We start from the raw sequence: 13564 nt of genomic DNA, 5'->3' as shown, positions 1-13564 counted from the left end.
ATTTCGTCTCAGAATTGGTCTGGCTGGGCTAACATCTGTGTACTTGTGTTCTCTCAAATAGGTGACAGCGTTTTTCTGTCTTTCCTAGGTGCCTTGGCCCCAAATGTGAACAAGGACTTTATGTATGGAGACCTGAAAACAGTAAGTTACTACAACTCAAGATAGGTACAGGTTGGTTAACACTGGAAATAAAAACACTCTTATAGTGGTTGAATTTAAGGCAACCATGATGAGTATGATTCAGATTGACATTTTGAAAGTTAAAAAACAATTTTTTAACTAAAAATAATAAATTCCAATCCCTTGTCCTTGTATTCTTCTAATAATTCACACACACACACACGCACACACACACGCACGCACACACACAAACACGCTCAGACATGACACTAAATTTTCAACAGAGAAAAGACGCAGAACTGAAATAAAATGAAAGCATTTATTTGGGGGTCTCAGAATTCCAATTCAGGGAACCAAAGTCCAGGGTTTTTTTTTAAAGACAAAAGGCAATGCCCTTATATATTGTTAAAGAATTTTTGTTGTTGTTGGAAGGAGAAAACTAATCTCTGCTAAACAATTGGGTGCTAAGGCTATCAGAAAGCAAAAGTCCATTACTGTGGCACTGGATTATTTTGGTTTGGCCCAGTTCAAAAGTTCGAGGTTCCAGTGGGTGAGAACGTGCATAAGGTTCACGTACCTCCTCAATGGCCTCCTGCCTCAATTTTCAAACCCCCTGACATAAGTTGCCCCATTTTATCTCACCTTTCACAAAAATCTCACTATGGATCTAGCTACTTCCATTATTTACTCACAAAAGTGGTTTTTGCTACAAATGACTCTGTACAAGGACAATGAAGGGACATTTTGCTGAGCTTTTTTGTTTTGTTTTTTCACTACTTACTTCCTGACCTTATTCCCTTAGGGATTCTGTGATCTAGGACATCACAGGCCTGGTCAATCCTCAAAGGAAGTGGAAGAGACAGAAGACCTTTTACTGCCTTTTAGCTATTCCACCTGAAAGAGGGAAAAATGCCCCAAGTATTATGCATGGTCCAACAGATGCTACTGTCTTTCCTAGGTGCCTTGGTCCCAAATGTGACCAAGGACTTTTCTGACTAGACTTTATGTATGGAGACCTGAAAGCAGCAAGTTACTACAGCTCAAGATGGGTACAGGTTGGTTAACACTGGAAATGAAAACACTCTAATAGTGGCTGAATTTAAGGCAACCAAACCATTAAGACTGCTAATTCTCTCTTTTGTTTATCAGTGTTAGCCTTTACTTTTCATTCCTTTCCATATACTCATTATCCATTTTCTCTTTCTCAAACAATTTTTTCTGATAGTTAAGTCTTTACTGAGTTAAATCATTTTACTAAATGATCTAAATGGTCAATGTCATACATAGTTTACAATAGTATGATTTATCCTCTTTTGCGAAACTAGAACAGAAACTAACCTACTTTATTTTGTTGGAATATTTGTTTTTTTTTTTTTTAATTTTTTTTTCAACGTTTATTTATTTTTGGGACAGAGAGAGACAGAGCATGAACGGGGGAGGGAGGGACAGAGAGAGAGGGAGACACAGAATCGGAAACAGGCTCCAGGCCCTGAGCCATCAGCCCAGAGCCTGACGTGGGGCTCGAACTCACGGACCGCGAGATCGTGACCTGGCTGAAGTCGGACGCTTAACCGACTGCGCCACCCAGGCGCCCCTTTGTTGAAATATTTGAAGAGAACATATGGGATGAGCGTTACTAGATAATTTTTTCTTATTCCTCCTCACACCTGATCTGTGGAGTCTTTTAACAACTAGCAAAGCATCCTCCCACCTCAACCCAGGAGTAATTAAGAGAGACTATTGTTCCACAGCCCTCAACTGACTTGCAAAAAAAAGAAGATTCCGTACCTGAGCAGCTCCTTCCTTGCCAGACTCTCTCACAGTGAGCATATGATCCACCTGGCAGTTTCTGAAAGTTCTTTGTGTATGTATCATGCAGAGTGATGAAAAACAGTGTGTAACTTTAATAATGCAATTCTACAAGGGCACCTGGGTGCTTCAGTCAGTCCAGTGACCAACTCTTGATTTAGGCCCAGGTCAGGATCTCAGGGTTCAACAGGATCCAGCCCTACCTCGGGCTCTATGCTGACAGTGCGGAGCCTGTTGGGGATTCTGTCTCTCTCCGTCTTTCACTCTCTCTCTCTCTCTCTGTCCACCCCTCCCCCAAATAAATAAAAAAATAAAAAATAAATAAATAAATAAATAAACATTTAAAAAATAATGCCGTTCTACAGTTGAAAGAATGTGCAGACTTTGATCTTTGAAAGGTAGGTGCTCTCTTTCCAAATCCCCCACCCCACACCTGATTTTCTTAAGACCTATCCACCTCACTCCTTTCTTAGAGTTCCCTACTTCCACCGGTGCACACTCTGTTGTCCTTCTATTTTGAAGTTTCTCCATCAAAGGCAGTGTGATAGATGGTAGTTAATCCATTCTACAGAACAGAATATTGAGGAACAGAAAGGTTAAACAATTGGTCCAAGATCACAAATCTAGTAAATTGGAGGGGAGGTGGTAGCAGGATTCTGATTTGAGTCTCTCTGACTCCAGAGCGTAAGGTCTTAAACCCCATTTTAAATTGTCTTTCTCACCTCTGTTATTTTGTGAAAAATCTTATGCTATGTTTGTGTAACTTATATTTTTATAGATTTTATAAATATAAACATATAGTTTATATTTTTCCACAACCAGTTTCTCATTACCCATTCACTCCTAGATGCTTCCTGTCAGTCTTGCTTTCTGGTGATTGATTGATTGATTGATTGATTTTGAGACAGATAGGGGGAGAGGGGGAGGGCCAGAGAGAGAGGGCCAGAGAATCTGAAGTGGGCTCTGTGCTGACAGCAGTGAGCCAGATGTGGGGCTCGAACTCACAAACTGTGAGATCATGACCTGAGCCGAAGTCAGATGTTTGACCACCTAAGCCACCCACACACCTTTGGCGTTCTGTTCTTCTAGAACCACTTTTAACAACAACCTCTCTAATCACCAAGAACAACATAGGGGATTTTTCAGTTCTCGTGTTTCCGTTACAGAACATTTATTTACTTCCTTTGACTATCTATTTGTTGAAACCTTCTCATTATTTTATTTCCAGGACAGTCCACTCTTCTGCTCTCTTTTTTTCTTAATCTACTCTTGTGTATCCTGTGCTTTCTTGCTTGTTTCCCTCCTCCAAGTTCCTGAGTATGGACATCAACTAAACCTCATTAGCTCTACACCTTTTGGCCATCCTTCCCATTACAGACATCACCTATTCCAAAGTATAGCTATATACGAACTGAAATACCTTTTCTTGTCAATCTCTAAGCCAAGAACTCAGACTCAAAATCTTAGCATAAAATGAGAGTGGGGGACTTCTTGCTACACATCTAGTTAACTAAATCCTGTTTGGTTGTTTTTTTCCCCTCCAAAACACCCTTGCCTCCATTTCTCCCTAGTGAATCAAATATTCTTATTTAGGTTTTTACCACTTGACCTTTTAATGATTATAAGAATTGCCGAGGGGTTTGTCCTGAGACCACACAGCCTTACATACTAATGTGTTTTGGGTTCTGATACTTGGTAGAAGCCTCATTATGCATACCGCATCCTCTTTACCACGACCTTATGGTTTCCAACAAGACTCCATTCTACCTATTCTATCTTATTTAACTTTCCCTCTTTTTACAACTCTTCATTCTATTCAGGAGGATATTCTCGGTGCTCTTCCCTTATAAGCCTTATTCTGATTTCCACACCTTTGCTCTTGAAGTCAATCAGCCTGCAATTATTTCTGATTTTGCCTCTTCCAATTAAAGTTCTTCATCAGCCAATGACAAGTTACATTTCATTCTCTCCTTGAATCCTTCTATGGCTTTTCAAGTCCTCATTTACTTCTCTTTCAATGTATGCCTGCTATTTGCATATTTGTTTTATATAATTTAACAGAGGAGGTTGTTGAAAGAGCACAATAGGACAGAAAAATGAGGCTTTTCTAAGGGCTGACTGAAAGTCATGTGACCTTAGGAATTATTTACCCTTCCAAGCCTAATTTAAGGTTTAGTGTGCTTTTGGTTTTTGTTTCTCTTTGTTTTCTTTGTTTTGTTTATTTTGATTGTGTTTTTTTAAATTTTTTTAATGTTTATTTATTTTTGAGAGAGAGAGAGAGTGAGTGGGGGAGGGGCAGAGAGAGAGGGAGACACAGAATCTGAAGCAGGCTCCAGGCTCTGAGCTGTCAGCACAGAGCCTGATGCAGGGGTCAAACTCATGAACCGCAGGTCATGACCAGAGCTAAAGTCAGACACTTAACCAACTGAGCCACCCTGGTGCCCCAATTTTGGTTTGGATATAGTAAGGCTGGCTTCCTCCTTGCTGGGGTGAAATTATAACCAAATAATATAATGTTTGAGAAAAAGATAGTGAAGTTCTATTCATTGTGAGAGTTCATTATACAATGCATTTCCTCATTCATAGTTTTGAACTGATGTGCTTTCCACCAAATATATTGTACTCCATCAGGAACTTTAGAACAGGGATCATAAGTTGCATAGCATCTGTTATCAACTGCAAATCATGGAACAATATGTGGTACATATTAAGGGTTCAATAATATTTGGCAACTGTGTCTCACAGTTTTCTATTGTTCTGTCTCTCATTGCACTTGTACAAGAGTCTGGGTCACAATAATTGCCATTCTTCAGTTGTCCTTTATAAATTTCCTCTTTTTTAGTACTGATGCATAGGGGCACTTGTACTCCAATGTTTATAGCAGCACTCTCAACAATAGCCAAATTATGGAAAGAGCTTAAATGTCCATCAACTGATGAGTGGATAAAGAAATTGTGGTTTATATACACAATGGAGTACTACGTGGCAATGAGAAAGAATGAAATATGGCCCTTTGTAGCAACGTGGATGGAACTGGAGAGTGTGATGCTAAGTGAAATAAGTCATACAGTGAAAGACAGATACCATATGTTTTCACTCTTATGTGGATCCTGAGAAACTTAACAGGAACCCATGGGGGAGGGGAAGGAAAAAAAAAAAAAAAGAGGCTAGAGTGGGAGACAGCCAAAGCATAAGAGACTCTTAAAAACTGAGAACAAACTGAGGGTTGATGGGGGGTGGGAGGGTGGGGAGGGTGGGTGATGGGTATTGAGGAGGGCACCTTTTGGGATGAGCACTGGGTGTTGTATGGAAACCAATCTGACAATAAATTTCATATATTGAAAAAAAATAAATTTCCTCTTTTTTAACTCCTTTTATTAATTACATTAATCTTCTATTATTGTTTCCTTTATTTAACATTCTACTTCTATTTTTTAAGCAGGAAGTTTGATGTAATATATATTGATGTAGGACACATGGTTTGAAAATGATTCTTAGCCGCTAGCAATTGATTCTTAAATAAGTGACTTCTACTTTCTATGCCTCTAAAGTGACAGGGAACTCTGTTTTGCTTCTAAGGTACTGGAGATAAATGCTTGTTTGGGAGCTATAAATAGCCAGTGGCCATAGCCATTAAGGCAATAGACTTATGTCAGATAATCCTGCCCAGCAACTCGTTGCACAGCAACTGTTGGTTTTATACAGACACACTTTTCCCCAAAATGCTATGAAAGCATTCTCATGGCTGTGCTTACAACAGAAATGTGTTAAGGTAGCTTGGTGTTCTGGGTGCCAAGTTTGTGTGGTTTATTAAAAAAAAATTTTTTTTACATTTATTTATTTTTGAGAGACAGAGTGAGACAAAGTGAGAGTGGGGGAGGGGCAGAGAGAGAGGGAGACACAGGATCTGAAGCAGGCTCTGGGCTCTGAGCTGTCAGCACAGAGCCGAATGCAGGGCTCAACTCATGAACCATGAGATCATAAACTGAGCCGAAGTCGGATGCTCAAGCAACTGAGTCACCCACGCGCCTGTGTGGTTTATTTTAGCCTAGCGTGTCCTGTGTTGATTGTGGTCTGTCCCACACAATCAATTCATTATAATTATAATTCATGTATTAAGTTCTTGTTTTATTTATAGATATATTTTATTTTATTTTATTTTAAAAAAATTTTTTTTCATCGTTTTTTATTTTATTTTTGGGACAGAGAGAGACAGAGCATGAACGGGGGAGGGGCAGAGAGAGAGGGAGATACAGAATCGGAAACAGGCTCCAGGCTCCGAGCCATCAGCCCAGAGCCTGACGCGGGGCTCGAACTCACAGACTGCGAGATCGTGACCTGGCTGAAGTCGGATGCTTAACCGACTGCACCACCCAAGCGCCCCTATTTATAGATATATTTTATATCACTCTTACTGTGTTACATATGTATTTGCTTATTTGTTCGTATCTGTATATCACACCACCAAACAGTAGCCTATATGTAGGCAGAAATCATATCTTAGTAAATTTTGTATCCCCAGAAGTAGTAATGTATATTTTTTGTATTACTTAAGAATATTTAACTTGAGTCCAAAAAACGAGATGATAAATGGAGTATAGATTAAGCTCATGAGATACATTAAACATAGATAGGGAGTAAATTTATAAGTAGCTTAGAAGATATCATATGACTAAGATATAGGCATCATTCATCAATTATGGTAAATATGGATAGTAGGTAAGGTATAGGAGCTATTGAACAACATGTTAAAGATAAAACATGGAATCTATGATAAACAAAAATTTTATTTATAGATAAGAAGAATAGAAAAAAGGTCATAAGACATGATAATGCCATGTCTAGAATGGTGGCTGTGTGATACCTAAATCAGTCACCTATTAATGACATCCGTTGTGGTTTTGTCCTGGTCCCACACGCTCTCAGCATAAGAAATACAGGTAAAATTCATAGATATTCCGTAGTCTTATTGATGAGCTACAGCTGTGGTCATGCATGCATGATGCTGTGTGCCTGATAAAGTGTGAGTTGACCCCAGGTACCTTTCATCTGTAGGATTCCCTTTGCTCAAACCTCAACTCTGGTGATCTTTCTAACATGATCAGCAGAGAGACAGAACAGAGAAATATTTCATAATCTAGCATTCAGATACTGTGGGCCTTCCTTCCTACTCGGATGCAATTCTATGTGTATTAACACAACCCCATCTCTGTCCTCCTGCTTCTCACTGTGTTGTTTTTTTTTTTTAATTTTTTTTCAACGTTTTTTTATTTATTTTTGGGACAGAGAGAGACAGAGCATGAACGGGGGAGGGGCAGAGAGAGAGGGAGACACAAAATCGGAAACAGGCTCCAGGCTCTGAGCCATCAGCCCAGAGCCCGATGCGGGGCTCGAACTCACAGACCGCGAGATCGTGACCTGGCTGAAGTCAGACGCTTAACCGACTGCGCCACCCAGGCGCCCCTCACTGTGTGTTTTAAATTCACTAAGTTAATCATGTGATTTGTGAATATTACTTTGTTCTGTGAATGTTTCTGTTCAAAACTTCCTTAGTTTATCTGGTAGTGTTTTTGAAGGCTACCATTGCATCCACAAAATTGCCCACAGGATAGCAGTTACAAATCACCTAAAAATTACTCATATAGGCTTTTGAATTAAACTACATTCTACCCTATTCAGTTTGCTCGGCATGCAACAGATATTTAGTTTGTTTCTGCCTCTAGACTCTCTCTTCAACCACTGAATGAACTTGAATTAATTTACCATTTGATTTTCCTACACGTATTCTCTTTTTTAGGTTTAGCATCATGCTTATGTTCAATGGCACCTACTACCAGCCACCCTTCTTCCTTATTTCAGGAAGACTCATATCTGAGTCTCCATCCAACTGAGCATCACATATATAATTGCCATCCTGGAGAACTGCATCATAATTACCATAATACACAAGAATCCCAGCCTTCATGAGCCTCAGTATGCATTCTTATCCATGTTGGCAGCCACCGACACAGGCATGTCAGCATCTACACTGCCTACTGTACCTAATATGTTTCTCCTTAACCACAGGATTGAGTTCCATGGTTGTCTAGCTCCGACGTTCTTCATCCACACTTCTCTTCTGTGGAGTCAGCCCTCCTGTAAGCCATGGCTTTTGATTGCTTTGTTGCCATATGCAACCCGCTGTGCTACACTGTGGTCCTGACCCATTCCCGCATTACTCAGGTGGGATTGGCTGCTATGGCTCGAGGAGTGGCACTGATGGCCTTCTTCCTCATCCAGCTCAAATGGCTTTCCTTCTGTAAGAACATCATCCTATCCCACTCATTCTGCTTCCACCCTGAAGTGATGAAGCTAGCTTGTGTGTCCATTCATGTGAACATCACCCATGGGTTGGCATTGGTTCTCTGCACCTTTGGTGTTGACTCTGTCTTTATTGTTTCTGTCTTATGCTTTGATCTTGAAGACAGTTCTTGGCATTGCTTCTGGGGAAGGATGACTTAAAGAACTCAACACACATGTCTACCACATTGTCATGGTCCTCATTGTCTAGGACCCACTTATTGGCTTAGTTCTGATCCCCAGGACAGGCAGATACAACTCCCCTTTACCCCACATCACTATGTCCAACATTATCCTTTTCCTCACACCTGTCCTCAACTCTTTTATTTCTAGTGTGAAAAGAAAACAAATTAGAAGTCCAAAATGTAGACTGTTTGCACTTAACTAGGTTGATGGAACAGAGTAGGATCCCTTTGAGGGACTGACTGAAAGTTACCAGGGATATTGAAAAAAGAAGAACCAACAGACATTATTTTCCTGTGTGCTGAGGTACTTCCTTTAGTACATCTCTGTATGGTTTTATTGTAATTTTTCTATAAATATAGTATTCTTCTCTGGTTTTAAATATTTGATCAAGAAAGATGCCCAAAACCCCTTTCACCTTCACTTATGTTTTTCATTCCTGGTGTTTACAGCACTTACCTATGAGCCCATTTCAATCTAAAGAGTCCTACAGATACTTCTATCTGAGACTCCCACATGTATAGCTATATGGATGAAATATTATTTAAAATAAAATATTTACATTGTTATACAGACATATACTATCTTTTGGGAGTTTGAGATATTATAGAGGGGAATATTCCAAATGAGAGAAAAGAAGGCTTATTTTCATTTTCATAATTTTTATTTAAATATGTTTATGTTTTATGATTCCTTTGCTGAAACCATCTCAATCTAAGCCTCATATAACATGAAAATTCAGTGAGAGATTAAAATGAAAATATAACAAAGCAGTGTGCCTAAAATCTGCCATTTATGTAATGTATCCTTGATTTTCTCAGGTTGTATTAATTTAGATTTCATATTTAGTTGAAGATATAAATATATACTGCTTAAGCTAAAATCAAGACTCTGAAACTTATCGTTATGTATCCAGGGAACATGATGACCCTGATTTCTGTGCTTCAGTGTCTCTATCAGTGAAAATGAGTTAATAATGGTATCTACTCTGTAAGGACACTGTAAGAAGAAATGTGATAAGTTATGTAATATGTCTGTAACAATGAAAAGTATATTGCAAATGTTCAGTGAATATGAATCATTTTATTATAAACCAAAAATATGGTAGAGGACAAAGGCCAAGCCAGGATTTAAAGATAAATACAAATGAATAAAGGCTTCTGTCATTCAGATGGTGATATCAAAGGTGACCAGAGGATAATACAGTTTGTTCAAAGACATATTTAGAGTTCTCTTTTTATATATATTTTATAAAATGTTTGTTTGCAAATATGTAAAATGATTCAGACCAGGTTTATATATTTCATATTTGTGTATATCATATTTATATGCCCAATATTATCATTGCAGATCAGAGACAGGCACCAAATTCTTTATATATACTAATGATGCCTCTAAATTAACTATAATACAGCAGAGCTACATTATTACTTCATCCATTTAAAATTTTTTCATGTTTATTTACTTTGAGAGAGAGAGAGAGAGAGAGAGAGAGCAGGGGGAGGGGCCAAGAGAGAGGGAGAGAGAGAATCCCAAGCAGGCTCCATGCTGTCAGCACAGAGCCCAATGTGAGACTCTATGTCATGAACCTTGAGATCATGACCTGAGCCAAAATCAATTCAGACACTTAACCAACTGAGCCACCCACGTGCCCTATTACTTCATCCTTTTTTAATCAAGTTATGTGGACATGAATTCATGGTTCATTAATTTATTGATTCAATAATAATATTTAATTATTTTCTTTTCACCTTTTGTCCTTTGTGACTCCTTATTTTACATCTTCACACAACCATTCTGGGGTTCACTATATACCACACTGTATGGGACAGATGAATCAGACAAAAATGCCATCATTCAAGGAAGTACCACTTAGTAAGTGAGACAAGACAGGAATACATTGGCATACTTTAAGACAGAATCAAATAAAGTGTCCAATCCACTTCATAACAGACAGAATATGCCATTAAGTTACCTCATCATTTAATTTATAAGTGAAGAAATGTAAAACAAAATTACCAGGAAAGGTCACAGATTCAAAGGAAGGATCTCAGGGACTCAACCTTAAGGACTCAACACTGTCATGTCACTTTTCCTCTCTGGGGCATCCTCTTATATCTGCTTCTTTTCTCCTCCATACTCATGCTCTCCTAATGTAGACAGGTATGGCTTCCACAAAGCTATGGAACATGATGACCACATGTGATGTGATCTCCTTCCAGAAAGGAGACTCTTTCACACCAACTCTAGCATAAAACACAAAGGAGATTTTCTTTCCTCAGTTTTTAATATCTATAGCTGAAAGATCAGAGGAGGGATATGGTAGAATTTTGTTATTATTGGTCTCATTCAAACTCTACAGACAAGTAAGTATTTCCTCAAAGGAAAATTGTGCAGTGTTTTAAGACAATGAAACAGTTGCTGAAAAATGATCCCCAGTTCCCTCTACTCATGCTCTGACTCAAGTCAGAGTTAGGAGGCTTTTGGCCAGACTCACAATAAAGAAGATGATTAAATCAGGCCTTAAAAGATGAAGAAACAGTTTAAGAATTAGAATTTTATTTAATTTTTTCAGCATCTTAATTATACTTCTCAAATAATCTCTCCATAAAGGTAAAGACCATACTTAAAAAAAAAATAACTCCCTTTATCTTGTTAATACCTAACAGATAGAGCTTACCGAATGCTTTTGGAATTGAGATAGATTTCCAGCTTCCATAATACTTCTTCTCTTGATCTTCTCTGTCTTGCAGGCCGAAGTTCTTGGCAACCCCTGTCCTCACTAGCTTACTTTCCTCTGAATTCATATTAACAATTCAAAGCAAGTCTCAGCCTTACTAATTACATTATGTAACATGGTTTTGCTGCTATTTCCTGATTTCCATGGGTAGAATGTAAGCTATATGAATATTAAATCTATGTCTTTTATATGATTCTGGTGTCTACTGAATATGTCAGACATTAAAATATTTTCCAGTTGATTGCTTGAGCTATCCTTTAGAAATTCATTCAAAGCTCTCTTAAAGTTGTTTGAAATCCTTGCTAATGATAACTGCATGTTTATTCATTCCCATGGACAATTAAGTCTCTCTCTTTTACTTGCTTCCTATGCTGATCCTAGCAGGACAATTCTTCCTTTGCTTACTCTAACTTCAAGAGCTGACCCTAGAAGAGAATAAATGAATTTGTTTTTCCTCTTGGAAAGTTAGGAGAAAAAAAAAAAAAAGATGTAGCCTTGCTTTAACAGGCAGAACATAACCTTATCTACCCTCAGTATGAAATGTGAAATAAAACAATATCCAAATAAAGCATGAATTCTGAATGAAGTAGCAAAATGAGTAAGAATAACTATTTCTCAGATCCTTATATATTATTCTTTTCAGAAAGCTCCTTTACTTTTTGTTAAAAGTCAGAAGGTTCAGACATTAGCTAGTCTCCAACTACAAGAAGTAATCAGAAATAATAAACATACCGTTATAAATTTATCATCAATTTTGAATTTTCGTGCTTCAGCTTAAACAACATTGCCACTCAAGAATTAGGAGACATTTTGTTTTCTCTCTAAAATTAATCCCTCATTGATCTTTTACAATCCAGAGTTGGACTCCTCAGTTTAGCACCTGGAGCGATGTGATTTTCCTCCAACTCACACACCAAACACATTGAGCTTGGCTTCCTGTTGTCATTTCTCCTTACCACTACCAAAGTCATCATTCATGATCACAGTTATGATCTTTTATCTAAGCGTTCTGCCTCCCTTTCCCTCATTAGTTAGATTAAATATTTCTTGAGAAAACCTAAGTATTTTATTGTTTTGAATTCATGGTGCCTAACATACTACTTGGCACACAGTAGATCCTGAATAGCAGTTTTTAAATTGGTTATCTCTTCTAATATAGAGAAAATATCATTCCCCAGCAATGACACGTTGCACCCAAAATCGCTTGCGCAGGGCAGCCTGGATCTGCCGGGATTTGAGACTATAGACGAGAGGGTTGAGCAGTGGTGTCATGAGGAGGTAGGCATTACTCATGGTGGTATACAGAATTGGGGAAGTGTCCTGGGCATAACGATGCAGCACTGCCAAGCTGATTAGGGGCAGGTAGAACACAAGCACCATGCATAGGTGACAGGCACAGGTGTGCAGTGACCTCCAGTTTCTGTCTTGAGTCTCCAGCTTCATAATGGTGTCCAAGATCTTCATGTATGAAGCTAAGATGAAGACAACATCCACTACAAATGTGCAGAGAACAAAAACCAATCCATAGGCACTGCTGAAGGTAATGTCCCCACAGGCTAAGTTCAGCATATCTGGGTAGTAGCAATAGGAGTGTGACAGGATATTGGCCCCACAGAAAGGAAAAGTCCTAAGGAAAAAAGGCAGAGGAGCCAGCAGAGTGGCACCTCGTATGAGGGCAGCTCCACTAAGGCAGGCAACCGTGTAGTGGGTAAGGATCTTGGTATAGTTTAATGGAGCACAGATAGCTACCAAACGGTCAAAAGCCATGGCCACCAGGACACCTGATTCTACTGAGGAGAGGGTGTGGATGAAGAACATCTGGGTTAGGCAAGCATTAAGGCCAATGTCACGGACATCAAACCAGAAGATAGCCAAGACACTAGGCATTGTTGACAATGAAAGGCCTAGATCAGTAAGGGCTAGCATAGCCAAAAAATAGAACTGAGGTTCATGAAGTTTCTTCTCTGCTCTAACTAGGATAAGAAGAACAGCATTACCCACAAGGGCTATGAGGTACAGGACACAGAAGGGGATGGAGATCCATATATGTGCAGCTTCCAGACCAGGAATACCAATGAAGGAGAAAGTGGGCCAATTAAAGAAAGTGTTATTAAAAGCCAACATAGTAAGATGCACATAGGACTGTAGTTCAGGATACTTGCAAACCTATAAAAGAGAAACCATGTGTCAGGAAATGTGAAAGCCAAATTTAAAGTAAATAGGTTATTGATGCACAGAATATAAAATTAAAATATGGAGAACTGAAAAATTGAGTTTCTGTTTTTAGCTTCATAACTATTTTGATATGTGGATGGCAACTAAGTACATGAAAAGATGTAGAACATCATTATTTATTAGGTGAATGTAAATAAA

The 13564-nt window shown here is 38.6% G+C and overlaps 1 protein-coding gene and 1 pseudogene across 1 annotated transcript; one reads left to right on the top strand and one right to left on the bottom strand.

Annotated features, from left to right (window-relative positions):
* The first annotated feature begins 7736 nt into the window (after positions 1–7736).
* Positions 7737–8656, top strand: LOC125146480 (olfactory receptor 51I1-like; annotated as a pseudogene).
* Positions 8657–12358: 3702 nt separating this feature from the next.
* Positions 12359–13315, bottom strand: LOC125176050 (olfactory receptor 51I1-like). The gene has a single exon (XM_047876820.1). The coding sequence runs from the start codon at positions 13313–13315 to the stop codon at positions 12359–12361; it is 957 nt and encodes a 318-aa protein (XP_047732776.1).
* Positions 13316–13564: the final 249 nt, after the last annotated feature.

The sequence above is a fragment of the Prionailurus viverrinus genome, chromosome D1 (genome assembly GCF_022837055.1).
Source record: "Prionailurus viverrinus isolate Anna chromosome D1, UM_Priviv_1.0, whole genome shotgun sequence".
In the NCBI taxonomy this organism is placed as follows: domain Eukaryota; kingdom Metazoa; phylum Chordata; class Mammalia; order Carnivora; family Felidae; genus Prionailurus; species Prionailurus viverrinus.
The sequence above is the reverse complement of the archived record's forward strand: the minus strand, read 5'-3'. Positions and strand labels throughout refer to the sequence as shown.